Below are 27715 nucleotides of genomic sequence, written 5' to 3' on the forward strand. Positions count from 1 at the left end.
TAACTTCTTATAAAGGGTCTGGAAAGCAGGCCAGTTTCGTGGAGGCTCAACCGAAGAAACAGCCGCCGTCTGGTGGGCTTGGGGTATTGAGAGAAAAATCCATGAATTAGAGGCTACAGGAGCCTTGATGAATCCCCTCAAATTATTTTGAAAGGAAGAAGAGTCTGATACTGTTTATGTAAATTTTAAAAACATATGGAATCACCAGACAACGCTTAGGGATGAATACCAAGGTAATAAAAGTTCAAAGTTCGACAAAAAGACACAGGATGCAGAGTTAGGTTACCTCGGGAGGGGAACGGACTGTGTGCTGCCTAAGTGGGTCTTTCCTATCTGGATGCAGAGTTGGGTTACCTCGGGAGGGGAACGGACTGTGTGCTGCCTAAGTGGGTCTTTCCTATCTGGTACACACGTGGTTCCTACGCTGGGTGGTGGGGACTTCAGTGTTCCTGGCATCATAACTTTTTGAACAATTTGAACTGTTTTCTAATAAATTTTAAATTACATTTGTGAAAAGACATGTGAATATCAAATGAGGAAAGTGAAGGAGAGTCAGGTAACTAGCTCCCTTCTCTACATTGCTCCCGACCCCGACGCCCAGGCTGGTAAGACAAGCTACAAGCAATTCTGGTGTCACTGCTATGCCAGCTCAGGAGAAACCATCAAATGCTGAATCGTGCACCATAAGAGGAATTTAGGTTTCCTGATGGATACTGACCAACTTTCACTTAACCCAAGCATGAGTAAGATGTAACTTTATCAGTTACATGCAAGCTCTAATAATAATTTCTTTCCAATGACTTCTCATACATTCAAGAGCTCTCTGGGGTAGGTAGTATCGTTTCTAGATGGGGAAACTGAGGCTTAGGTAGGACCGAGTTATTCCTAAGACCACACAGCAAGGAAGTAAGTGGGTTCTGCAAATGACCCCACTTACAAACCAGAACACACATATACACAGGACTTTTGACCAAAGAGCTTTTTATTGAAAGACTGTAACACAAAAGCAAGCTGGGGAAGGAGGGGTATAACAAGGTGGGGACCCTCCCCCAGACTCTACTCTGATTCCCATGAACATCAGGGAGGGAGAGAGGAAACCAGAAAGCAAAATAAAGAAATCCTGACCAACCAGGCTAACCCAGCTCCAGGCCCCAGATCCTGTATCAGAGCCAAAGGCCAGAGGAGGAAAGAGGGACACTCTTGATCTGCCAGGTATCTGCCAAAGTCCACCCACCCTGCCTGCCTCAGGCCTCCAGGAGCTTCCCCAGGAAGCGGAGGTTGAGGATCTTTAGCTGTTCATCAAGGTCCATGCGGACAATGCCATCCTCGCCATCGATGCTCAGCAGGACACCTGTGGCTTCCCGATCTTCACCCAGGATCACCTTCACCTGGGGGTAGGGGACACACGGGGTCAGGGTCCACGGCAGCAGCCCAATGCCCCCACATCCCTTTGCCCTCCCTTACCTTATTGTTCTTGGTGGGGGTGATGGGCTCCAGGTGCTCACTGGAGATGCTGACTACCTTCTCACTGTCCTTCAGGTACACAGAGCACATGCCTCCCTAAAGGTGGGGACAGCCTGGTCAGCCCCACCTGCTCCCAACACAGGACTGATACCCACCTTCAGGGGACACAGGTTCAGGGCTCATTCTAGGAAGCCACTTTCTAAAGGTGACACAGGCACAGGAAAGGTCATGGCTGGACCTGGTTCCAAGGCCTACGGGTCTGTGACATATGGACGGGTGATCAGATCAGCAAGGAAGCACCAGCATGAAGCTTACTTAGGCCAAAAGGGGACTGCTTCTCAGACTCTTGACTCTTCCTGTCCCAAACTGGCTTCCCCACACTTGCTGCCCATCCTGGGTCCCTGCCTCAGGGATGGCCCCACAATCCCCAGTCCCCAGCCAGTGCTCTGGACCTTGTCTTTGTAGACAACTTCACCAACAACTTCTAGCTCTGAGGCCTCTCCACTCACTCTTGTGAGGGTGAATGCCTCTCCCACCTCCCTCCCTCTTCTCCTCCCAAAGCCCCACAGTGCAGCCAGACCTACCCCAGGGCTCCCAGTCCCCAGTCTCACCACATCTAATCCATCTGTGATAGAGCAACATAGTGAATTAATTCCAAACCACAGATCTGATCCTACCACTCCCCTTAGATTCCACCATCCACCAGTGCACTCAGGACACAATCCAAGTTCCCCAGGCTAACATGTGACCTGCTCCAGCCAATTCTTCGGCCTCATCACTCACCTTCTACCTTGACTCTTTGTGTTCCAGCCATAATGAAGAGACTTCAACTCCCCAGATGTGCCAGGCTTTCCCTCACCTCTAGGTCTTTGCACACGCTCTCTATCGGATACTCACTCAACGCATTCCCCAGCCATTTCTCTTGATTCATTCTTTAGGTCTCAGCACACGTCACCTTCTCCAGGAAGCCCTCCCTGATCCCCTCCAAAGTTGTGCAAGGTGCCTCCCCTGGGTTCACATAGCTCATCTTGCCCTCTGGGCTTCCCACATCCTAGCTCTGGCCACTCCGGCTGTCACTGTCTGTGGACATGTCTATCTCCCTCACTGGAATGTGAGATCTATGAGGACAGGGCCTAGAGCTGTCTTCACCTCTGGTGTTTGTTTAATTAACACAATATTTACTGAAGAGCCGACAAAGTTACTGGTCTCTCAGCTAGGAACTGGGGCTATTCAGGAAGAAAACATAGGCTTAGTAATTGAAGAATCACACCAGGATAATCTTTACGCTTTTAGGTAGCAGGTAGATAATATGGAAAAGACGTACATGGACCTATAAGAGACAGACCTCAGAGAGCCCAGGTGCTTCCCTGAAGGACAAGTAAGAGTTAACTAAACAAAGAATGGAGGGAAGGGAGTTCTAGACAGAGAAAAGTGATGAGCAAAGGCCCTGAGGCTGGAGAGAACTCAGTGACTGTGAAGAACCAAGGAGCCAGCAGTGCTGCAGCAGGGAGAGCCCACGGTGCCTGACGCTCAGCCGAAGCCCGGCCCAGAGGAGCACTCAGTCCATGTTACTGAACTGACCTCAGGAGAGTATGTCAAAAAGTAACCATACTCTTGGGCAGTTACTATCTCAGGCTGATGGGGCCCCAGCTGTGAGCACAAAAGGCAGAAATCCCTGCCTTGCAGCTTGCAGGCCAAACCTTTCCACATGCGTTTCCCCAGCTATAAATGGGTACTGGAAGATGTGGTTAGACAGTTTAAAAGGGAAAGAAAAAAGAGAAAAAGATCCAGTAACCACAAAGACTGGGAACCTCAAAGGAGCAGCTGCCTGCCCACCCACCAGCCTGGGCCTCACTTACCGTGACACTGCGGATGACACCGGTCTGCCCCACCACTTGGGTATCCAGGTAGGTGTCCCGCACCTTCACCTGGATGTCAGTGGTTACCCAGTCGCTGGAGTTCTGCTCAATGCCTGAGCCTGGCGTGTGCGGGTTATAGCCACCAGGGGAGGGAGCTCCGGGTGTCATCGGACTGTAGCCAACAGGGCTCGGGCTGGGGCTGGCCTGAAGGGAAAAGGGGAAGGGGTTGTCAGGAACAGGTCATTTGGCCTGACTGTCCCTACAGGCCCGAGGCCCACTCAACTCACCACCCTCAAGGGCATGCAGGCTGACCAGTACCTGATAGGCCATGGGCGAGGGTGTGGGGTGGTAGCTGGCTGGAGAGTGGGTGTTCTGGTAGCCTGCTGGGCTTGGCGCCACCTGGTGGTAGCTCTGGGGGCTGGGGCTGGGCTGGTAGGAGCCTTGCGGGGAGGGGGCCGCATAGGGGGAGAACTGGTCTGTGTTGTACCTGAGGGCCCAAGGAGAGAAAGGGGCACTGGTTTGGGCGGGGGTGGGGGAGGGAAGGAGGCGGTGACAGTGCAGAGGCTTTGGGCAGCAGTTCATAAGGGCTGGCCCCAGTGAACTCACATGGCTGGCGTCCCTGGTGTCTGCGGGTTGTACTGTGGGTTGACCTGCGGGGATGAGGGATCAGGGTAGCCAGGTGTTTGGGGGTTGGGGGTGCCCCCATAGGCCTGTGGGGATGGGGTAGGTTCATCATCGAAGGCGTACTCATATTCTTCCTCAGCCCTGTTGGGGAGAGAAGTCTGTTGATAATGACTGGTGATCACAACAATGTAACGAACGCTTCCAGAGCAGCACTGAACACTGAGCAAAACCAAGGCAACTTCAACCTCACGACAGTCCCATCAAGAGACTGCTGTTTTCAAAGGTGAGGAGACCGGGAAGCAGAGAGATGAGGTTGCCTGTCCAAGATCACACAACCTGTCACATGACCAAGGTCCCACACACAGTCTCCAAGCCCAGGTCTTAACCACAGCATGCCACTGTGGTAGGAGTTGGAGAGATTACTTTGCCCCCAGCCCCGGACTGGCCTACCCTTTCACAGGACTAGCCTGGGGATGAGAGCAGAGAATTCAGGGTGAGCCATCCAGACTCATCCAGCCCACACTCAGCCCACACGGGTATATACACATGGTGGCTCCAGGAACCCTGCCCTCACCAGCCCCCAGCTCTTGGCCCTCACCGTGACGGCGTGTTAGGATTGTTGGGGTCCCAGGCCCCACTCTGGGCAGGAGTGCGGCTGCCATCATGCAGGGGCGTCTGAGAGCCATAATGTGGGGTGCGGCTGCCTGGAATGGGAGAGATGCATGGCCATCAGTTCTGTTCTACCCCCAGACCCCCCATGTGGCTCCTCATCCCCGTCCCCAGGAGCACTCACCATCCTGAAGAGGTGTCTGAGAGCCATACATGGGCGTGCGGGAGCCAGAGCCATACATCGGCGTCTGGGAGCCGTACATGGGGGTCCGCCCATAGGTCGAGGTCATGCCACCAGGACGCCGGGAGCCCCTGCAGACAAAGAGAACACATAGGGTGAGTAGCGCCCTCTCACGGCCCAGCAACCTCCCTCCTGGCCCTGGCCTGGCCCGTACACCGTGGTGAGCCGCTGACGGTCCACTGAGATGGTCTGGCAGGTGGAGTGCAGCTCCACGCGGGCTGTGGACTCCGTGGCGTCTTTTACCACGCCAATGTAGCCTGGTGGGGAGGCAGAAGGTCAGGCCGGGTGGGCTCTCCTTCACCTCGCCCCACCCCAGGCCTCCACGTGGCCTCGCAGGTCACCTTTGTAGGGCCCCTGGGAGATGCGCACAGTCTGGCCGATGAGCTCGTTGTCTCTCCGCCCCCGGCCCCTGCTCATACCGCCACTGCCACCACCAGGGCTGCCAAAGCCACCACGCTGACCTGGGGAGGAAGAACATCACCAGCCTCCAGGGCCATCCCCTCACATACTATGCCCACAGCCAGGGTACCTTCAAGCCCCCTCTTCACCTGACTTACCATCACCCTTGGGTTAGGAGCCTCCTCTGGGGCCTCCATCAGAGCCCTGAGCTCTCCCATCACACCCCTGACCACCCTGGGCTGCCAGTATGAGGTAGGGTCGGGTCTCCCCTAGGCCGTGAGCCCATTCATGGGCGGGCCAGCCCAGAGCAGATACTCAGTGAGTGTGGGCTGAACAACCTCTCTCCTCCATCCCCCAGACACAACCCCACCAAAGCTTCCTCACCTCCAGCGCTGGGGTGCATGGGGCTGCTGATCCGTGGACTCATAGGGGCAAAGCCACCTACTGTGAAGTTGGTCACATCTCGGGGCTGGGGGAAGGGCAAGAAGTGAACTGGCGAGCAGGCCCTGGGTGCCAGGCTCCCAGCCCCTGCACTACACTGCCTGCTGCCTTTTGGGAACAGTTCTTCCTGGAACCTGCCTAGCAGCCACCCCTCTTCCCTCCTTCTGGTCACAATGCCTCAATTTCCCTTTGGGAAAACTGCTGTCCCTATGCTATTGTGGGCCTGTTCCTGGCCAAGGAGTGGAGCTAAAACATTGTAGTCAGGAATTTAAACCCCGAGTGACACAGAAACTGCAACCTACTGGAATTCAGCATTCCATCTGCAGAGCCCTAAGAAAACCATCTCCTGATCCCAGCTCCCCAGATCCCAGGTCTGATTTCCTTTCTGAGATCTGGTTCTATACAACTTCTCTACAAACCCCATGTCAGGACCTTTACACTTGATGTCCCCGGAAATGTTCACGTGGCTCTCAATTCAGGTCTCTGTTCAGGTCTCTGCTCAAATGCCACCTCCTCAGGAAGGTCTTTCCTTAACCTACCTTCTATCTATCCCATCATTTTCCATCTCCTTATCCTGTTTTATTTTTCTTCATAGTGCTTGCTGTCAGCCCAAGTTGTACTATGTATTTATTTATCTGTTCATCTCCAGAGTAGCAGCACTAAGAAGCAGAGATTTTTGTCTTGCTCACTGCTGTACCTCCAGTGTCTGGCACCAAACAGGTGCTCAATAAAACCGAATGAACAAATGATTTGGTAAATAGCTCAGAATCCCAAAAAGCCTTTTTTCTCACTTTGCCAAGGACCTGACACTGCCTTCTGCCCTCCTATTCCTCCACAAGCCCATTCCTGTCACTCCTGGGGCCAAGGAAGGCCAGGTACCCAACAGACAGGGTGCCACCAGGCCTGCCTCACCTTCGAGCCCCCAGCCAGCACCAGGTGGCGGGTCTTGCAGACAAACATGCCCCCATTCTCCACCAGTTTCTTGCAGTGCAGGAAGGCGAAGCTGCGGAAGAGATGGCGAATCTCGCCCTCCCGGCCCTGGACGGGCAAAAGGATAGTCACTCTTGTGCCCACATCCGACTCCAACTCTTTCAGAGGCGACTGGCGGGCAGAAGCTTGTACTCACTGAGTGGGGGCCGTCAATGACCTTGACAATGTCTTTCACATGGATGTTGTTCTGTTCTGAGTCCAGGGCCACGGCAAAGCGGTTGTCCTTCTTCCGGGTCACAGCCTGGTGCCTGACAGTCACCACCTTCCCATACATGTTCAGCACCTATGGAGGGAGGAAGGGATCCTAAGGAGATGACAGTGGAAAGGGGTGACATGGAGCAGAGCTTCCCTAAAGTGGGATGAGCCTTCCTGCAGGAGACTGTCCCGAGCTCTGCAGGCCATCTAGACTCCTCGACTCTGGGGCAGGCAATGTCAGGAAACCACCCCCTAGGCCCTGGGTCAACTGAAAACGTTCCCAATCATTCCAAAGTACCCTGTGGGAAGAGACTCCATTCCGACTGAGCATCAGGGAGCTGGGAGATTGGCAGAGGAGTACTTATGAACATAACCACTAATGTTTACCCATCACTCTGTGCCAGGGCTCCTGCTAAATTCCTCACACAAGATTACACTGAGAACTCAAAACTTTCCTCTGAGATGGATGCTGTCATGATTCTCATTTTACACAGGGGAAAATCACAGGTCCAGAGAGGGCAAGTCATTAGCCCAGGATCACACAGCACAGAGCAGCAGAGCTGAGATGCAAGTCCAGGGTCCTAAGCATTTAGGCTCTGTGGCTCCCACATCCATGAGGAAGGGGTGAGGGGAGAAGGCAGCAGCAGCACCCACCCCTTGAGCAAGCACCGGATGCCTGGGTGCGTGTCTGAACTCAGAGATTCAGTCACAACAAATGAAGTATATGCTACTGTTATTTCCATTTCACAGAGTGTGATTCTGAGGCCCAGAGAGGGTAAATGACGTGCCACTTGCCCAGTATCACATATCTAGCCTGGGTGGCAAAGCCAGGTCTTAGCTGGAGGGAGAGGATGCCCCTCAGTGCTGCACACACACCTGGAAGGTCTCCCGCTCTAGTCGCACGATGACACCCACGGTCTGGGGGTCCAGCTGCACCAGCTCCCCCCATTCGTGCTGGCCCCCAACATCCACACCTGATGCCGTCTCTGAGCAGAGCTGCAGGTCCCGGGGGAGCACCTTCAGCTGTAGGAGATGGGAAAGGGGTAAAGCGGGGTCCACATGGCTCACTGGCCTCGGTCTCCTGTTGGTAAACATCCACCCCACTCCCAGCCTCCCACCTCCTACCTCATGCATTGTGAGGTCAGAGAAGAGGATGACGAAATTCTCCTCCACCCGCACAATGAGGCCTGTGTCGCCCTCAAACCGGCCAGCAATCACCTTCACGTGGTCCCCCATCTTGAAGTACTTCCGAAGTTCCTGGGCCGGGAACTCCAGCATGTCCTGGGGATTGGGTGTGGGGATGAGAAGGTGAGGGCAGGCTACCACAACCCACCTGCCTACCCATCTCCAGATTCCAATTCTCTTCTAGGAAAGACGCTAGCCAAACTCCACTCTGGGCTCAGCCCACCCAACCGCAGATTATCCCGGACCACATGAACAACCCTCAGCCTGCCCCAGAGAATGGGACTGTCAGCCTGGACAACTTTACCCTACACAGAGACAGCCCATCCCCAAGCCATGACACCAGACAAGACACCTCACACCCACCTGGAGACAGCCTCACCCCAGACACACCACGCCAGGACTGGACAAGCCCTCAAACACATACACCACTAAGCAAACTAAAACCAGACAGAGACTTGAGATTACTCCCTGGTTTTGTCACAGCCTCCACCCCCTACGCACGTGCAGGCAGTGGGTACCCACCTTGAGGTCCTCGTGCTTGGGCATGATGGTGATCTTGTTGCCATCCACGCTGAGGATCTTGCCCTGCAGGTTGATGAGCTCGCCCTCACACACCTCCACATTGTCCCCAGGCTGGAAGTTGTGTTCCCGCTCCTTCCCTGCAGGGGCAGACATAGGGCTAACTTGGGGGCTGCTCACCAGGGGCCACTCCCTCCTTGGCCTGGGTCACTGACCGGGACCAAATACCTGTGCTTTCAGTCACCACCTCAAGGTCGATGCCCTCTGGCTGGTCCTCAAATTTCTCCAGTTCGGAGAGTGTAGGCTTCACACCCTCTGTGATCTGAGCCCCAGGAGACAAGAGGAAGAGAAGGAAGTGGACGAAGGTCAGTGTCACAGCCCAGCAGAGCAGACCAGAAGGGCAGTGAGATGCTTCCCCTGCGGTCATTCCTGACTTGAGGACCATCCAGGACAGACTCAGATAATCCATGCTCTGAGGCTGGGACTGTAGGAAGGAAAGCTTGGCCCCCTCGCTCCCCACCATCATTAGCACGACCCCCTGGGGACCCTCACCACAGCAGACATGGCAAAGCTCTTGAACAGAAAGCCCTTCCGGCTGTAACGGTTTCCCTCGAAGATGAGGAAATCACCATCAGAGGCAACATCACCGCCCAGGGACCTGGGATTTTGTAGGGGAGAGAAGATTGGAAGGGGAGGTTAAGAGGAGAATCTTGCTGTACCTCAGTCTCCTCCACTGGCAAAGGGGGAAGAAGACCACAGGATGCCTGAGCCATCCCGTCCCAACACACACCCTCTTGGCAGAGTGACTTCTCACAAAGCCCAAAGGCCTCACCTTGATGGAGCGGCGCACAACTCCCACATCCCTGCACTCCACTGCCCACCTTCCCTTCTTTATTTCTCACTACAGCACATATTACCTCTGATGAGCTACTGTTTGATCCGTCCCCCTAACTAGAATGGCAGCTCCAGAAGGGCAGGGACTCAGCATCTTCTAGTCACTGTTTCCCCTGCAACAGTGCCTGGCACACCAGGCACTTGGTGAGTACTAGCTGGACTAAGCATCAGACAGCACTAACAGCTCTCAATCATGGACACATGTGACCTCGATAACTCCTCCCCAAAGTCTGTGACATCAGTAATACAATCCTCATTTTCCAGGGAAATGATAGAAACAGGCTTGGGGAGGGCATACAGAATGGCCAAGGTGGCCAAGCCCATGAGTCTAAGAGTCAAGATTCAAATGGAGAGGTGGGACTCCCAGGCCTGTGCTTCAGCTCTCTGGGTCCTGCATGCGGGCTGGGGGACACACAGTTCCTGCCCCATGCTTCCAGAGTGGGGAGAAACAGCCTGGGAGTGCGGGGGCACAGACTGAGCTCCTCTGGCTGACTGCTCACTCATCTTCTCACTCACATGGTGAATCTGGGAAGAAGGATAAGCGAGCTCCCACTGGGCACAGCAGAGCACTGCGTCAGATCGGCCTGCTAGTGGGTAGAGAAGGGATGCTCTGGTTTGTTCTCAGTCAGGGGATGTCACTCAGGTGGAGACCAGTGGTGTAAATGAGTCCAAATCAGGCATGTGACGTATGAACCTGGTCTGGCCTGGAGGTGTTAGCCCAGCCTGGTACATCTAAAGGCTCATTCCACAATCCAGCCTTGATCAGAAAGAAAAACTGGACGCTCATGATGTGTTCCAGAAGAGGACCAGAGGGAAGTGTCACTGGCTCTTGTTTCTCCATCTCCTCCTCTCCCACCCTTCCCACTGGAGCCCCCTGGCAGCCCTGGAATGTGGGAATCCCGGGCTGCTCCAATGCTCCCTGCAGCTGGGGAGGCGGAGCGGGAGGGAGACATCCTGAGCAGAAGAGACTCTATACCTTCATCTCAGGTGTCTGGGCATCAGGGAAAGAGACTTTATAAAGCCTGATTTGTCGATAAATCCCATTTCAACATACAACACCATTCATCACACTTACTATGGGGCAAGTGCTATTCTGGGTACACGTGCACATTAATCCTAGGAAGTGGGGGTTGCTACTGTTGATCTTTGCAGCAGAGGAAACTGAAGCACAGGGATGTGAAATAACTTGGCTGAGGCTGTACAAACTATACCATGGGTGAGTCCAGGGCCCAGTCCTGTGGGGGAACCTAGCAAAAGCATATCCTGCACCACAGCTCTGGGCACCCAGCCCAGCCCGTCCCAAGGGCACTCACCTGATCTTTTCTGCATCAAACAGCCTCTGCGGAGGCCGCTTAAACTTCTTCCTTTTGGCAAACCAGTCTTTCTGTGGGGGAAAAGGGTACAGATGGGAAGGGTGAGGGACAAGGTCTTGGCCAGCAGCAGGGATCAAGCATCCTCACTCTCCCCGCTGGCAGCATGTCCTCACGGTACCAAGCTCATGCGGGCCTTGATGCGGTCGTAGTCGATGCGCGGGATCATCTTCAGGGAGATGGTGTTTTGGCTGGGCTCCACATAATCCACCTGACAAGGACGGATGGGTGATCAGCAGGGGCCCGGCCCTCCCTCTGTCCCGACCCCAGACACAGGAAGGGGGAGGGACAGAGGGTGACAGGGAAGAAATGAGACTGCTGACAACTCCCTCGAATTGACTCTCTAGCCTGTCTCCCCTCAGCTCTGAAATGAGATCCACCGCCAGCCTGACATCTCCACTCGGATGTCGGAAAGGGCCCTCAAACCTAGCACGACCACAGCTCACCTGCTGACTTCCCCCAAACCTGCCCCTCTCCCGCCTGGCCCGCTCCTTTCTTCCTTCTGCTCAGCCACATAACATGGGAGTCTTTGTCACCTCTTTCTTTCTCTTACACCCGTATGCAATCTGGGAGCAAATCCTGTTGGCTCTGCCTTCAAACATTCTGACCTCTCCCCTTCTACTACTGCAACTTCGGTCTTGTCGCACTGCCACCTGCCACCCAGACCCTGGCAGCGGTCTCCTCACTGGTCTCCCTGCTCCTGGGGCGCTTCCAGTCTATTCCAGGGTCTCTCAGTCCGGTAATCCTTCATTGTGGGGAGCTGTCTCATGCCTTGAAGGATGTTAGCGTCTATCCACTAGATCCTAGAATCAGCTCCCTCCCCAGCTGAAACCATCAAAAATGTCTCCATACACTGTGAAATGTCCCCTGAGGACACCCCCGCTTGAGAACTAGTGGTCTACTCCCAGAGTAATCCTATGAGAATCCAAGTCACACTGTCCCTCAGACCCCTCCCGTTTACTCCAGTAAAAGCTAAAGCCCTAGGATGGGCCACAGGCCCGGCTGCCTCCCTGAGCTCATCTCCTGCCACCCTCACCCTCATTCTGCTTCAGCCAGTCATGGTCTCAGCTCATGTGCTGTTCCTTCTGCCAGAACGCTCCCCTGAGAACTCCTCAGCACCTGCAGATCTTTACTCAACATGCATCGAACAAGCGCAGGCAATGCTCATCCATTTCCCGGGTGCTCACAACAAAATCCAGGCTCTACTTCACCTAATCTGAGCGGGGTTCTGCTCTCTGTACTAGTTAAGGCGCTGGGAAGGACAGAAAGAAAATAGGGGAGAACAGGACAGAGCACCCGCCCCACCCCAGTTGTGGGCACCTGAGCGATGTCGTCCTTATAGATGCCCCGCTTGAGGCGGACCCAGGATTTTGGTTTCAGGTTGGCCACTTCCTTCACCACTTTGAGCACATCCGTCATCTCCTTGATGGGCACCATCTGCTGGTTCCAGTAGCCAAGCCGCAGGTTGCCCACGCCCTCGATGGCCTGCTTCACGTGGGTCTGCTTGTAGGCCTCCACGTAGATGTAGCCCTTCACGTGCTCTGGTGCCACTACCGACTTAATCTGCAGGGGCTGGGGGCCAAGCCGGTGGAAAGGGACAGTGAGACACAACTGCTCAAAACAGTGACAACTACCACCTCAGCAGCCCCCGTCTAGGAATTTATCCACAGAAACATGTTTGTGCAATGGCCCTGACACAATGACGTTCACTGCAGTTACTTATTAGGGCCAGCAAACAAGACTGGAAACTTTTAACACCCCCAAAGAGGGGTTTGTTAAATTATGGAACAACCATCCAAGCATAACTCATTTCATTGCACTTTAGCTTTACTGCACTTCGTAGCTACTGCATTTTTTTTCACAAACTGAAGATTTGTGATAGCCCTGTGTCGAGCAAGTCTATCAATGCCATTTTCCCAGCAGCAGTTTAATTAAGTTTTGTACATTGTTTTTTTAGACATAATGCTATTGCACACTTAACAGAATACAGTATAGTGTAAACATCAACTGTTATGTGCAGTGGGGAAACCAAAAAATTCATGTGACTTGCTTTCCTGCGATATTTATTTTATTGTGGGAGTCTGGAACTAAACCTGCAGTATATCTGAGGTTTGCCTGTACCATGAAATACAATGTAGTACTTAAAAAATCAACAAAGGGGGGAAGGTATACCTCAAGTGGTAGAGTGCATATTTAGCATGCAGAGGTCCTGGGTTCTATCTCCAGTACCTCCTTTAAAAATAAACAAATAAACCTAACTATCCACCCCACCAAAAAAAGAAAGAAAAAAAAATCAGTGAGATGAATCTGTATGTAATGACCCAGAAAAATATTCAACATATGTTATGTGTAAAATCTAGAACCAAAGAGAGCTGCAGTGGCTCTACTAATAGCAGAATAGACTTTAAGACAATAATTGTTACCAGAGACAAAGGACATTTAATAATGATAAAAAGGACAATCCATCTAAAAGATGTACGGATTATAAACAGACATGAACTTAACGACAGAGTCACAAAATATATGAAACAAACACCAACAGTAATGAAGGGAGAAATTGATAATTCCTTAATAATAATTGGAGAATACAATACCTCACTTTCAACAATGGACAGAAAAACTAGACAGAAGATCAACAAGGAAACAGAACACTCAAGCAACCCTATAAACCAACAAGACCTAACAAGATATCTACAGATAGAACACTCCATCAAACAACAGTGGAATTCTCAGGGGCACTTTCCAGGATGAACCACATGTTAGGCCATAAAACCAGTCTCAACAAATGTAAAAAGGCTAAAATCACATATTCTCCAACTACATGGAATGAAGTTAGAAGCTGGTAACAGAGAAAATTTACAAAGTTCACAAATATGCAGAAACATACTTCTAAGTAACCAACGGGTCAAAGAAGAAATCATAAGGGAAATTAAAAAATATTTTGAGGTGAATGAAATAAAATTTATCCTCTTAAATTTGTTGAGGTTTGTTTTGTGTCCGAAGATGTGATCTATCCTAGAAAATGTTCTATTGCACTTGAAAAGAATGTATATTGGGTTTTGAGGGATGCAATGTCCTAAAAACATCAATTAAGTCTAACTGTTCTACTGTGTCATTTAGGATCTGTGTTGCCTTACTGATTTTCTGTCTGGAAGATCTGTCCATTGATGTTAGTGGAGTATAAGAGTTTCCTATTATTGTATTTCCATCTATTTCTCCCCTTACGTATGTTAGTACTTGTTTTACGCATTTAGGTGCTCCTATATTGGGTGCATCTATGTTAATGAGTGTAATATCCTTTCCTTGATTGATCCTTTCATCATTATATAGTGTCCTTCTTTATGGCCTTTGTTTTAAAGTCTATTTTGTCTGATATGAGTATTGCTACCCTGACTTTCTTTGTCATTTCCATTTGCATGAAATCTTTTTCCATTTTCTCACTTTCAATCTATGTGTGTCCTTTGTCCTAAACTGGGTGTCTTATAGGCAGCATATTGTAGGCTCTTGCTTTGTTATCCTATCTACCACTCTATGTCCTTCAACTGGAGCATTTAATCAATTGACATTTAAGGTAATTATTGACAAATATGTGTTTAATGCCGTTTTAAAATTGTTTTCCAATTGATTTTGTATTTCTTATTTGTTCTTTTTCTTTGTTTCTCCTATTGTGGTTTGATGATTTTCTTTTCTATTATGATTGAGTTCTTTTCTGTTTTTTTTTTTTTGAGATGAATGAAACAGAAACACAATATACTAAATTTATGAGATGCAGAGAAAGCTGTGTTTAGAGGTAAATTTATAGCTATAAACCCCAACTTGAAAAAAAGAAGAAAAAATCTCAAATCAATAACCTAACCTTCCACCTTAAGAAACTAGAAAAGAAAGTGGAAATTAATCCCCAAGCAAGCGGAAGGCAAGAAATACTAAAGATCAGAGTGGAAATAAGTGAAATAAAGGTTAGAGAAACAATAGAGAGGAGCACCAAAAATTGGTTCTTGGAAAAGATCACCAAATTTGACAAACATTTAGCTACACTGATCAAGAAAAAAAAGAAAAAACTCAAATTCCCAAAATCAAGAATTAAAGAAAGGACATTACTACTAACCAATCTTACAGAATTATAAGGCAATACTATGAACAACTGCATGCCAATAAATTAGATAATGTAAATGAATATTTTTTGTAGAAAGACATAAACTACAACTGATTCAAAAAGAAATGGAAAATCTGAATAGACCTATAAGGGGTAAAGATACTAAATACAGATGCAAAAATTTTTAATAAAATAGAAAACCAAATCTAGCAACATATTTTTATATGGTATGTGAATTATACTTCAATTTTTTAAAAAGTAATTAGTTTTGTTTCAGTATTGGTTGATAGTAAAAAAAAAAAAAAGAACATGACCTTATACTTACTGGTCATGGAAAGATGATTATGGTATTGACAAAAGGCTCTCTGCAGAATGATATGTATGTAATACCATTTTATTTTTTTAAAAAGACCTATTTTTCAGTATGCAGAGAAGATGGTCTGGAAAGACACACAAACCGATAGTAATTACTTCTAAAAAATGGGACTTGGATATGGAGAGATTTTAGCTTTTACAATTTACACGTATCACTTTGGTCCTAACTCAGAGTCCCTAGAATCTTGCTCAGGGCACAAGGTAGAGGTTTGAGCACATTTAAAATCATGATTTGCAAATCCTCCAATTGTCCACTTGGTCACACTGACACACATCACTGTTTCAGCAGGTAAAAGCAACGCACTCAGCCTAACACAAATCATATCCAGTGAGAAAGCTACTAGTCAGCAAGCCCTGGTTCCAAAACTGACAATTATGCCTTTGAAAATGATCACATTTGTCGAACACAAGCTATAGAACAAGTCTTGGCTGAGCTGGACAGGTCCATATATACTTAATCCTAATGATGCTGAGAGGCAAGTAATGGGCACAGAGAAGGGAAGCAGCTTGATCAAGGTCACATAGCAAGCAAGTAGCAGGAACAGAATTCAGACCCCAGCAGTCTAAAGAAAGATTGATGACTTTAATACAGTATCTGCTGCCTTGTGTGCAGGCGGCATTACTTCATGTTTTGTGTGCTGTGTGAGTGAGGGGCAAGGACCAGCTCTGTCATGGTCACCGCTGTATCTTCAGCATCTCCCAGTGCTGATACCAGCCAAGAGGAGGGGCTCAGTGGATTCTGATAACTGAGTGAAAGGGAATTCTCCTCCTGACAGACCTGTTACCTGATGCACGCAGCCACACTGCCCCATGTGAGGATTCTCTCCCAAACAGTAAGAGGGTGACAGCTGCCCACCAAGGGTGGTAAACAGGAAGAACTCACTCTCAGGCAAAAAAGGCCCAGGAAGCTAGATGGCTGACTTCCAGAGGGGTGCAAGGGCTGGGGAATCCTGCCAGAAATGCAGAGGGAATGAAGACAGTACCTCTGTCAAGCAGGGAAGAACGCTCCAGTCCCAGGAGTGGCCTTTTCCAGCTGAAGCAGCTCATCCAACAGGCAGTGCTGCCCAGCATAGGGGGCACCCGGCACCCCTGAACCTGTACTGGTCCTCCCTCTGGGCTCTGCCCTGTCTCTCACCCCCAAGCTGCCTGCCTACCCGACTTACCGTGTCTGTGAACTGGTAGGCAATGAACTTGCGCATCAAGGAAATGGCTGTGGCCCGTTCCTCCCCAATCTGGAATAAGAGAAACAGACTTAAGAGAAATACAAGATGGAGAACAGGACACAGAAAAGATGGCAGGAGACAGAAGCAAGAAAGATTCGAAGGGAGAGGCAATATAGCGCCAGTGGACTAAGAGGTACAAACCACTATGTACAGAATAAATAAGCTACAAGGATATATTCTACAGTACAGAGAATTTGGCCAATATTTTACGACAACTGTAAATGGAGTATAATCTTTAAAAATTGTGAATCACTATGTTGTACATCTGAAACTTATATAATATTGTAAATCAACTACACCTCAATTTAAAAAAACAGCAGAGTCATAAGGCAAAAAAGATAAAGTAGGAGAGAGAGAGAGAAACAAGAGAGATGGAAAGATAAAGAGCAAAAAACAAACAAACAAACAAAAAATCAGGAGGGAGACACTCAGTAAGTGAGCAAGAGGAGAAGGGAGAGAGAAGGATGTAGAAGAGGAGGAGACAGAAGGACCAAGAGATTGACAGGCCAAGGAGACCCAAGACAGACAGATGGAGCATTCTCCCCAGCAAGACCGCCTCCCTCATTCCTCTGCCTCCCTCAAGCCATGAGGCCAGAGCACACACCTTACATTTGACAGTCCACAGATTGGGATCCCTGCCAGGAGAGGAAAAGGAAGTTCTTCAGTGAAACTGTCTCCTCCTCATGAAACATACAAATCACCACACCCATCCTTCTTCCTCTCCCTTCTCCATCTTTCCACCCACAAGAAGGACCAACTTGCACTTCCCCTCTTTACCCAACATCCACCACTGCCTGTGTGACTCTGTCCTGATTTATTTCAGGGAGTGACCTGTGCAGGCACATCACCCTATCACAAGATTCCCACCTCAGTCCTCCCATTACCCACTTACTTGACTCCTGGGAGCAGCTGCTGCTGGGTGATGTCATCCGAGAGCTCATCAGAACCTCCATACACTCTGGAGAGAGAAGAGCAGGCAGGAAGGAAGGGGTCTGTCAGACCCAACCCTTCTCAGAAAGGGATCACTGCTCCTAGCCCCTCATCAGCCCAGGCCATGTCCTTACGTCTCTCCCACAGATGACTTGGCATATTTTTTCATGTAATACTCGCCCAGTTCTTCTTCTCGCTGGTCCCTGGGGTGTAAGCAGGGAAAGTAAAAACAAATTGAAGGTCGATGAGAGGAGGGTGGGCTGACCTGCCCCCAAACCTCCCCATGGGAGCCAGTCTCACCCTTTCTCCACCTGCTTACTTACCTCCAGAGGTTTTGTAGGCGGCGAGCCCCAGAACGGTCTTCGTCCAGGACAACATTATCGATATTGGAGGCTGCAAACAAATGGGTAGATGGGGTAAGAAAGGGAAGGTGAAGAGCAGGGGCCTGGAGAAAGCGGTGGGGGCTAGGAGCAGGGGCAGGAGATACCTCACTGAGGAAACCCCCAACCCTCACCCTCCTATTCTGTCCTACTCAGCACCTGCTTCTCAGTGTCAAACTTGGGGATGGGGCCCAGCAGTTGGGGATATCTAGGTGCCCCTGATCTCATAGCCACTGTCTAAGCACATCTTGAACTCCATCCCACCCCATCCGTCACTCCTGCAACCCACAACACTCACACTCACACACACATCCACACACACCCATAAACACATACACATTTTTCCAGGCCAACAACTGCTGGAGACCTGGCCCCAGAACCCCCTGACTCTGGACCCTACATGAGTCAGAGCCCCCAGGGCCAGGCAGGGGTCAGGGGTGAGGGAGGGTGCCACAGGCAGGAAAGAGGAGATGTCAGGATATGGGAGGAGGATCAGGGAATCACACTTTCCAGATTCTTACCTTCAATCTCTTCTACTTGGAGGAAGAGGAGGAGGTGGTGGTGGTGGTGGTGGTGGTGGTGGTGGTGGTGGTGGGCGAGGGCAGACAAAGTATGAGCCAAATTATAGCAGCGAAATCAACCAATGGGTTGGGGGAAGGGGAAGGGGGGGGACACAGGAAGGTTGAAAATCAAAAGTAAAGGCCAGGCACTAGGTGGTTGGGGGAGAAGCCGAAATGTATGAGGCGCACAGAACGGAAAATAACAGGGAAGGGGTGGCACTGGCCCAGGAAGTGGGGGGTATCTTGGGACAGAGCCCACCCACCCCACAACCCCCAGAAGGGATTCACCGGGGCCCTGAGATCCCAGAGTCCTCGCTCTCCCCACACCCACTACCACACGCTCCCCCCCCGCCCCCCACTCATGGGCCTAAAAGGAAAAGGGTGTGGAGCTGGTCTCTCTGGCAACGACAGAAAGAAGCGAGGTGAGGAGGGTGTGCGTTGGGGTGGTACAGGGCATGGGAGTGGGGGACGGGCTCTTGAGACCCTCTTGGCCACACCCCCAGTGGTCTTGCAGAGGCGGAGGCCCCCCACGAACCTTTCTCTAGGATATCCTCTGCGCCATCCTCCCACTGGTCCTCGTCCTCATACTCATCATCCACATCTGAAATGGAAATGCCAAGTGGTCAGAGGGGAAGCCAGGGCAAAGGGGACCTCATGACAATAGCTCCCAGGAAACATCTCTGGGTGACCTCCCCTTACCTGCTCTGAAATACATTAAAATATATATACAGGATTCCAAAGAAAACAATTGCATTGAAATACAGTTATCTAAATACCAAAAGAACATTGGGATCTATGCCATACTGAAATAACAAGATTTAGTTGAGCGTCTGTTAAGTATCTCATTTTGAAGTAGTGCTGATTATGGATAATATTTTGAGACATCTACTGCTGTACTATGTTATGAAAATACTGGATTTCTCCTAACCCTAACCCTAAACACACTTCCACTGGCTTCACCAGACTGTAAAAGGGGCCACAGCATAAAAAAACCCTGGTCTATCGCTTCTCAGCCTTTTGGCCAAGAGCAAGTGAAGAACCCCTGGTCTGAACAATAATTTACATACATATGTCTAAATATATATGAAGTAATCACATCAATACTGCTTGTACTGAAAAATACCAACAACTTCAATGTCCAACAAGAGACTGGTTCAATAAAGCACATTATAGAATGGAACACTACGCAGCCATCAGAAAACGGATATTTCAATGACAATGACAATGATGACCACAGTTAAAATTTATTGAGCACCTGCCAAAAGCTGTTTAGAAAACTTTCTTTGCACAAATTAACTCACTTAACCTAAGCCATCTATGTCATATCCACCTCCACAACAGTTGAACAAAAAAGCAGTTACAGACCAGTTACAACATGGTGCCCCTTGTGCAGAGGGGAAAAGAGGCTGAGGGAGAAAGACAGCCACCTGCCCAGTGCCACGTGGAGAAAAGAGGAGAGCCAGGCCAGAAGGGACCTGGGTCTGCTGGCCTCCACCACCCTGTCCAGCTGCGTACTTCTAGGTCATCCGAACTTTTCGTGACAAGCACAAGTTATTGTCAGGTTTTTTTTGGGGGGGGATTAGTTTTATTTATGCATTTATGTTTCAGAGGAGGTATCAGATATTGAACCCAGGCCCTTGTGCATGCTAAGCATGCGCTCTACCACTGAGCTATACCCTCCCCGCTACTGTCAGTTTTTTTCTTAAGGATAACAGCATTGTGACTGTGTGTTTTAACAAGCATCTATCTTTTAGGATTACGTATGGAAATATTCTGGGGTAAAATTATATATTTGGGATTTGCTTCAGCACCACCCAGTGGTGGGCAGGAGTGAGGAGGAATAAGCAGAACAAGTGTGGCACTGAGCTGTTCGCTATTGACGCCAGGGGCGGGCACACGGGGGCTCCACGCACCATCCTACTATTGCTTGTGTTTCACATTCCGAAAGAAAACGGCACATTCAAGAAACAGAACTGCAGGTGGAAGTCCAGTCTCCACTCAGTACCCGCCAGCCCTGTCACGTACCAGCCTCGTCCAGAATGAAGCCACCATGGCGGGGTTTCTTGGGTGGCCGGTCATCATCTTCCTCCTCTTCTTCCTCATCATATTCCTCCTCTTCTTCCTCTTCCTCTTCTTCCTCGGGTTCTTCCTCCTTCTCACTGCCCGCTGCACTCCGCCGCTCTTCCTCTACCTGCAGGGTCAGGTAGGGTTGGGGCATTGGGGTTCTGAATCCCCAAAATCCAGACACTACACGCTCCACCTCTAAATCTGACCTGAGCTCTGTTTGGTTGATCACAGACCCCTCAGTTCTGCGTACGCACCCTCCCAGTCTTGGCAGGCCTCCTTGGTAGGCATCCTGTCTCAGTGACAGTACCGCCATCCTCCCAACCAGCATCTGGGAGCTGACCCGGGCTCCCTCCTCCACTAGACCTCCCTGCTAGACTCCATCAAGTCTTTACATGTGACAGCTCCATTAGGTTTGGTCCTTGGCTCTCGTCTTTCCATCCTACAGCTCCCCAAGGCCTTCTCACCCACTCCCTTGGCTGTGGTGGACACCCCTGTGACAATGACTCCCATATCTGGTTCCAGTCCACACTGCTTGCCAAGGTCACTGACTGCCTCTTGTGGCTAATTCTGCGGACATTCTTTGTCCCTTACCTACAAGAGCTCTCACACCACTGTCCACTTTCTCCTGAGGGAAATGGTCTTCCCTTGGTGTCTGTCACATCACAGTCTCCTGGGTTTTCTCCAATCTCTCCACCTGCTCCTCTGCAGGCTTCCCTGACTCTGCTCACCCCTCAAATGCTTGCTTCAGTCACCAGGGTTCAGGCAAGGGCCAAATGTGCTTTTACCTCCTTGCATTCTCTCCCTGGCCATTTCACCGTTCACAACCTCAGTTCCTGTCTCTACAGACGACACCCCCATCTGTCTCCAGTCCCTCACTTTTTCCCAGAACTAGAGACTCTCATGTGCCGGCAGCCTCCTGGATAACTTCCCCAGATGTCCTCTGAGCCCTTCACACCAAGCATGTCCCAAACTGACCTCAGTGTCTTCCCCTAGACCTGTGCCAGCCTCCTCTAGCTCCCATCAGGCACCAAATCCTCAACATTTCTGCTTTGTGAACATTATCATCCCTTCAATCTGTTCCTTCTTTCCCATCCCCATATCCCTGAGCCTAAGCCAGAACATTGCCTTCTAAATCTGAATCCTTGCTCCAGCCTCCTTTGTCATTTGGCCTCTAATTCCTATTTTCACACAAATCACAAAAGGAAGTGATCCATACAAAACAGTGTTCTCCAGGCTCCCACCTTTCCCCTATTAACTTCATGACTCTGCCATGTCCACATTGGTACAACACGTTTATCTGATATTTCCTTCAAATTCATTCAAATTTTTACTTAGCTTAAAAGGCAAACTTTATGTTTTGAAATACTTCAGAAGTTAAAACTTTTTAAAGGTTAGCTTGTTATAAATAGAAAGTAACCATAAAGATAAAAGCAGAACAGCGAAAACAATGTTATTAAGTCCCAACAAGACACTGTTGCCTGCTGTGGGCTAAGCCTAAGGCCTGTTCTCCCTGATAAACACAGAAACTAACAAATTTCAGAAAGGTATTCAACACACAGTAGCAGCAAAATGAAACTTTCTCCCATGACCCAATTAAAAGACAGGACGTGCAACTGAAAAGGAAATAACTTTCTCGCTATATGATTCAATGTGGCTTAAGATCTTATCTTTAAGTCACCTAAAAGCACTTCTCATCATCACCACCCCGCCCCAGTCCCCTGGAAAGCATCCTACAGTCCTGGGAAATTATGATCTAAAACTCGAATCTGATCATTTGGTCCTCTGCTTAAAATAAGCCACAGCTCCTCACTGCCCTCAGGTAAAGAACCAGCTCCCTAGCAACCTGGTCTAGAAGAGCACACTGCCCACTGCCTCTCCCTCTCATCCCACCTCTCCAGGCTCCCCCTCCTAAATGCTAGGTCCAAACCTTACAGAACCATTGAGGCACGCTCTTTTATCATGGTCCATCATTCATGCTGGTCCTCAGCATACAAATCCATTCTCCTCTGCCTCTGGCTCACGCTTCAATCAAAATACCCTCTCTTCCAAGAAGTGAGGACTGCCTCTCCCCACCAGAGAAAGTCAGGCACATTCTATGGGCTCTCCACCCTCTGGGCTTCCTCCATCACAGCCCTGACCGCTGTGTGCTAGTTCCCCAAGCGTAAGGCCCATGCTATCTCAGGAACTGCTGGGCCCCCAAAACCACTCAGCCCAGGACTAGGATCAGAAAATGACTTAAGAAACGTAGTTGACCCTTGAACAACGTGGGGGTTGAGGGCTGCAACCTTCTGCGTACTCAAAAGTCTGCATATAACTTATAGCCAGCCCTCTGGATACAAGGTTCCTCCATATCCACAGTTCTGCATCTCAGGATTCAATCCACATGGACCATATGGTAAAATTTACTATTGAAAATAAAATCCTCATATAAGTGGACCCGCACAGTTCAAACGCACTGTGTTCAAGGGTCAATTGTACTTGCTTAATACAGAATCCTGACTAGCCCACAATGGCCCTTATTTTAACAACACAAACTACAACAGAACCACAGCCCAAATTCTCAAAACCCTGTCATCATCCCCCTGGCTTGGTCCCAGCAGTGTTTTTCCCAAACCCATCTCTCCAACCCTCAAGGAGATAGCTCTCACTACTATCTCTGCGTCACCTCAGGGCTCGAACTCACTCTCACACAGTCCGTCCTCAGCATCTCCTGGAGTAACCATTTGTTTATAAAACTATCTCCACCCCAAGACAGAGCGCTCCATGAGGGAGGCTGTGATCCTAATATGACAGGAACTCAAAGAACACTTGTTAAATGAATGAACAAGAAGGTCACTCAGGCTGAGAGTAACATACCAGATGACTCCCCCAACGGCAGCTCATTATTTGCCATCCCTCCTTGTCTATCCACAGGACCCAGTCTTGCAAAGACCATCTCAACGTCTGGCTATCTGAACAGCCCAGCCAGACCTGTCTCTGCAGGTGAGGGCAGCCTTCACACTGCCCTCCTACCTCACCTGGTGACAGCAGACAAGTTGGCGAGTGAATTAAAAGCCGGGTGTGGTGTTAGGGTAGTGAGACTCGCACTGTGCAAACCAGACTACCTTAGCCCGGAGAAGGAACTGGGGATCCTGGTCTCATTACCACCAGGCTTTAACCACAAGCGAAGTGTCTTGAATCCACAGGTCAGAGACCAAGGGCCCAGAGAGACAGCTTGCAGCAAAGGCCCTTCTTGTCATCTTTCCACTTGCCCTGCTCCCACCGTGGCAAGCTGAGGGCTCCCCAAAGGGCACAAGGAGTGACAATCAAATGCCTGCAGAGGGCAAGCAAGAAACATAAATAAGTGGGGCAGCTCCAGGGAAACCTATGGCACCCTCCACCTACCTGATGTTTTCCAGACCACAAGCTTATGAAATCTTTCCTTTTCTTAAATCTGCATGATAACAAATTGCAATTAATACATCCTGGGAACTGGAGAAAGTTCCCAATTTTAAAGGCGGCTGCCACTTCTTGAGCAAAGAGCTGCTGTGTACAACAATACTGGGTCTCATTCAGGTTGTTAGCTCCTCTCATTTTCCCAGAAAAGCAGGTAAAACTTGATTTTTTTCCATGAAATCAACTTTAGAAGCATTGGCAACAAACTTAAAAAGTAAACTGACATTTCTGTAAATCAAAGTAGACATCTATAATCAGTGTTACTCTTCGTTAGTTTGTAACTGTTGCCTACTAAATGTAAACTCCGTGAAAGCAGAAATTAGCCCTGCTCCACTCTCTCCAACACAGCAGTGGATGCTCAAACATTTACTTTTTCAATGAATGAGTATACCAAAAACAAATAAAATAGGATAATAGCTAACAAAAGAGTATCTGAAATTAGGTATGTCCCAGGAAATGTTTGTTTGGTTCCTGAAACAGTGACACTCAGACCCAAAACCATCCTTTCAAAATATTGGGTAACATACCTCCTTTGCACAAAACCTTCTCATAGCTTCATCTCGATAAGGACAAATTCCTCACCACAGCCTTCAAGAGCCTATGTAATTTGGCTCCTGTTACTTCTATGACACACTCACTCTGATCCAGCCAAACTGGACTCCTTGCTATTTTCTGAACACTACTGACATGCTCCCAACTTTACACATACTGTTCCCTCTCATTGGAACACTCTTCCTCCGTATGACATGACTCACTCCCTCACCTGCAACAGGTCTCTCTCCAAATGTCACCCTCTTGGAGGGAGGGCATAGCTCAAGTGGTAGAGCACATGCTTGACATGCACGAGGTACCAGGTTCAATCCCCAGTATCTCCTCCAAATAGAAATAAATCAGTAAGCCTAATTACCACCCCCTCAAAAAACAAACAAAACAAGCAAGTGTCATCCTCTCAAACTGTCCTATTTAAAGTGCAACCAGGACTCCCTATTTGCCTTCTCTACATTACTTTTCTCCACAGTATCTTCTAGCTTACTAAATGATTTACTTATCAGTTATGTTTGTTTACCTTCACCAGGGCAAAGATTTAAAAAAATCTATTTTGTTTACTGGTGTAGCCCAAGGACAAAGAATTGCGCCTCGCATGTAGTAAACACTAAAAGCATACTTCTGGAATGACTGAGCATAGCTAAAACTAAAAATAGTGAGTCCTTACTGTATGCCACGTCCTTCAAACACATCACCTGTTCTCTCAGTGTACCTGAAACATCCCCGGCCTCCAGCACCAGTGCCTCTGCATCACTTGGGCTTGTCTACTCCTCTATCTCTCCCGACTATCTGGAAGCTCCCGGAAACCAGAGCTCGTTCTGATATCCTCTGAGCTCCCAGAGGGGTCGTTCTGCCCTGGTCCTGTGCCCAGGCTCAATGCCTCCCCCAGAGTCCCAGCCACTGACCTCGGCCTCCTCGCCGTCACTGCTGCGCTCGCTGTCCTCCTCCTCGGAGAAGTTGCTGTCCTCGCTATCCGACATCTTCTGCCCGCAAGAAAAGACGGCGGCCTCAGAGCGTCCCCAACGTCTGAGGCTTAGTTTCCCCTCCGGTTCCCCAGGAGAAAAGAAAAAAAAAAAACTTGGCGCACTTCCGGCAGCCTCGTTATGGCAACTGTGAACCCAAAAGGAGACCTCCTATGCCACCTGCTATACCTCCCGAATCCCCGAAGCCGGCCTCTATACCTCCTTGGCCCTCCGCGACCCCCGGGTCTGTCACCTCGGCGGCCAACCCACCCCCTCACCGCTCCGGTTCCACTTCCACCTTCGGTACCAGCTGCTGTTCACACGACGCCTGGCTGGGACTGACGTGACCTCTCGCGAGAGCCTACCCCATTAGCCCCGCCTATCGCGAGACTTCCGGGGCTTGTACTCGGGATGCATGGTCAGGGCGCCATCTTGAGAGTGGCAGAATTATCTTAAAGTTGAGCGTGGAGTCGACATCTTGAGAGGGTCGAAGAAGGGGTAAAAGGGGAAAGTGTTTTAATACCCTGGGATCGGCTTTTTCCAGCCAGAAACTCGTGCTTGAATTTAGTCCATTTCACTAATCAAATAATTCAGACTTTATCTTACAGCACCTCTGACACATTGGTAGGAGGTAGGTAACCCCGTTCTGCAGATGAGAAACCCGAAATTCAGAAAAAGAAACTCTGTAAGTGGTAGACCCAAGACTCCTTCCAAGTTTGGGTGACCCCAAAGCCCTTGTTTTCCATTGCAATCTCCCTAAATTGATTTTAGTTTACTAATGATTATTTGTCAGAGAGGTGGCAAAGGGAACCAGGCATGAGAGAGAAATATGGAAAATTAACCTGATGGAGGAAAATAAATCAGAAGCTTTTAGAACACATTGCTAAAATTTCCCGCATAAGCACTGACACACCTGGGTTCAATTTAAAGAAATTTAATAAGACACCTAGTTAGTTACAGAGGAATGTGGTGCTGTTGGGCTGGCAGCAGGCTCACAAGACATCTACCAGGGAATGAGTATACACCACAGCTTCATCTCTCCATAAGCACACGCTCTCCTTTCCACCCCTAAACTGAAGCCAAAACAGATTAGGGAAGGGGTTGGTACTCTATAGAAATGTCTCCCCTTCTATAAGCTTGGTTCCTTTAAATAGCAGCTGTTTAAAACAGGATTCCACATAAAAATGCCTCTTGACACTTCTGCAGGAAGGCATTTACTCCAGGAAAGAGAGGGAACCGTCATTTTCTCCCCACAGAGATCTCTTCTTTGGCATAGCAGTGGTTCTCAACTCTCAACCTGGCAGCACATCAGAATATTTGAGAAGATAAGAGAGAGAGATGCATAGTCTCAAACTGGACACAACCCAATGTCCATCATGAGGAGAAGGAATAAACAAGTTGCAGTACATACATGCGATGGAATAGTAACAAACTATTGATACACACATGAACGAATCTCAAAAACATTAGCTGAGTGAAAGAAGCTAGACACTAGCATATTCCATTCATATGAAATTCTAGAACAGGCAAAACTAATCTATACAAGCAAAAAGCAGATTAGTGGGTGTCTAGGACTAGAGATGGACATTGACTGGGAAAAGACATAAAGAGATGCTTTGAGGTGATGTAAATGTGGTAGAGTATGATACATTTGTCAGAATTTGTTGAAATGTACACTTCAAATGGGTGCCTTTTACTGTATGTAAATTATTCCCCAATAAAGTTGACTTTAAAAATATAGATATTCAGGATCTACTAGAGACCAATTATCAAATTATCTGGACTGGGGCTTGGCCATCAGCATTGCTTAAACATTCTCCAAGTGGTGATTATTTGCAGCCAGGGATGTGAGCCACAAGAATCTCCCTGTCCTCAAGGGATGGGGATGAGGTTAGAGACACATGTGCAATGCTTTGTCCCTTCCTGGAAGAGGAGAGAGGAGGGAGTATCTGAAAAAGACAGAGAACAATGAGGGCAGGTGGGGGCAATTTATCCAACCCTCTGCCCCAGTAGGTTGGAGACTTCAGGCTTCAGGTCTCACCTTTTATTTCCTCCTTCTCTCCTCTTCTCCTAGTTCCTGAGGCTCCAGGTGGGGTCCTCTGGCCTAGGAGGAGAAGGCTTAGGTTGGGAGCTGGGGCTGGAGACCAGGTCTCCTCTCCATCTCTCCACTCAGCCTCTCCAGGAGTACCAGAGTCTGTGTCCTCCCAGTCTCATGCTGAGGGCAGATGCCGAGCACAAGCCCCCTGTAATAACTCCAAGAGTTTGGCCAAAAAGAGAGGGACAGGTCTCCGCAGGTGTCCTTCACAGGGTGGACAGTGGCCCTGGCCAGTTACCCACAGCCGGGACCCCAGGGC

General features: G+C 49.4%; 1 protein-coding gene across 13 annotated transcripts; it reads right to left on the bottom strand.

Annotated features, from left to right (window-relative positions):
• Positions 1 to 964: 964 nt before the first annotated feature.
• Positions 965 to 25715, bottom strand: SUPT5H (SPT5 homolog, DSIF elongation factor subunit). 13 transcript variants are annotated; one of them, XM_072967071.1, is made up of 30 exons: positions 25640 to 25715; positions 25305 to 25379; positions 20377 to 20542; positions 18887 to 18952; positions 18313 to 18327; positions 17735 to 17804; positions 17546 to 17614; positions 17374 to 17439; positions 17086 to 17116; positions 16422 to 16490; positions 12111 to 12362; positions 10912 to 11001; positions 10734 to 10804; positions 9079 to 9184; positions 8755 to 8848; positions 8530 to 8666; positions 7948 to 8103; positions 7699 to 7845; positions 6764 to 6910; positions 6550 to 6675; positions 5581 to 5665; positions 5139 to 5258; positions 4952 to 5054; positions 4741 to 4868; positions 4546 to 4651; positions 3930 to 4088; positions 3642 to 3810; positions 3324 to 3527; positions 1465 to 1560; positions 965 to 1388 (listed from the first exon to the last, which is right to left on the bottom strand). In XM_072967071.1, the coding sequence occupies exons 2-30, from the start codon at positions 25377 to 25379 to the stop codon at positions 1245 to 1247; spliced, it is 3267 nt and encodes a 1088-aa protein (XP_072823172.1). In that variant the 5' UTR covers positions 25640 to 25715; the 3' UTR covers positions 965 to 1244. The 13 variants fall into 13 exon arrangements, with proteins under 13 accessions (XP_072823172.1, XP_072823173.1, XP_072823179.1 ...); XM_072967072.1 differs by having other exon boundaries at positions 25305 to 25382; XM_072967078.1 differs by having other exon boundaries at positions 18313 to 18324; positions 25632 to 25700.
• Positions 25716 to 27715: the final 2000 nt, after the last annotated feature.

This window comes from Vicugna pacos, chromosome 9 (genome assembly GCF_048564905.1).
Source record: "Vicugna pacos chromosome 9, VicPac4, whole genome shotgun sequence".
NCBI lineage: Eukaryota > Metazoa > Chordata > Mammalia > Artiodactyla > Camelidae > Vicugna > Vicugna pacos.

Bases quoted from the DNA above. Each gene is read 5' to 3' on its own strand.
- SUPT5H (XM_072967071.1), bottom strand. From the start codon at position 25,379: ATGTCGGATAGCGAGGACAGCAACTTCTCCGAGGAGGAGGACAGCGAG. The intron at 16,491-17,085 runs GTGTGTGCTCTG...CTCTTATTCCAG, and splicing joins TGTGGACTGTCAAATGTAAG to ATTGGGGAGGAACGGGCCAC. The intron at 12,363-16,421 runs GTAAGTCGGGTA...CTTGGCCCCCAG, and splicing joins CCTACCAGTTCACAGACACG to CCCCTGCAGATTAAGTCGGT.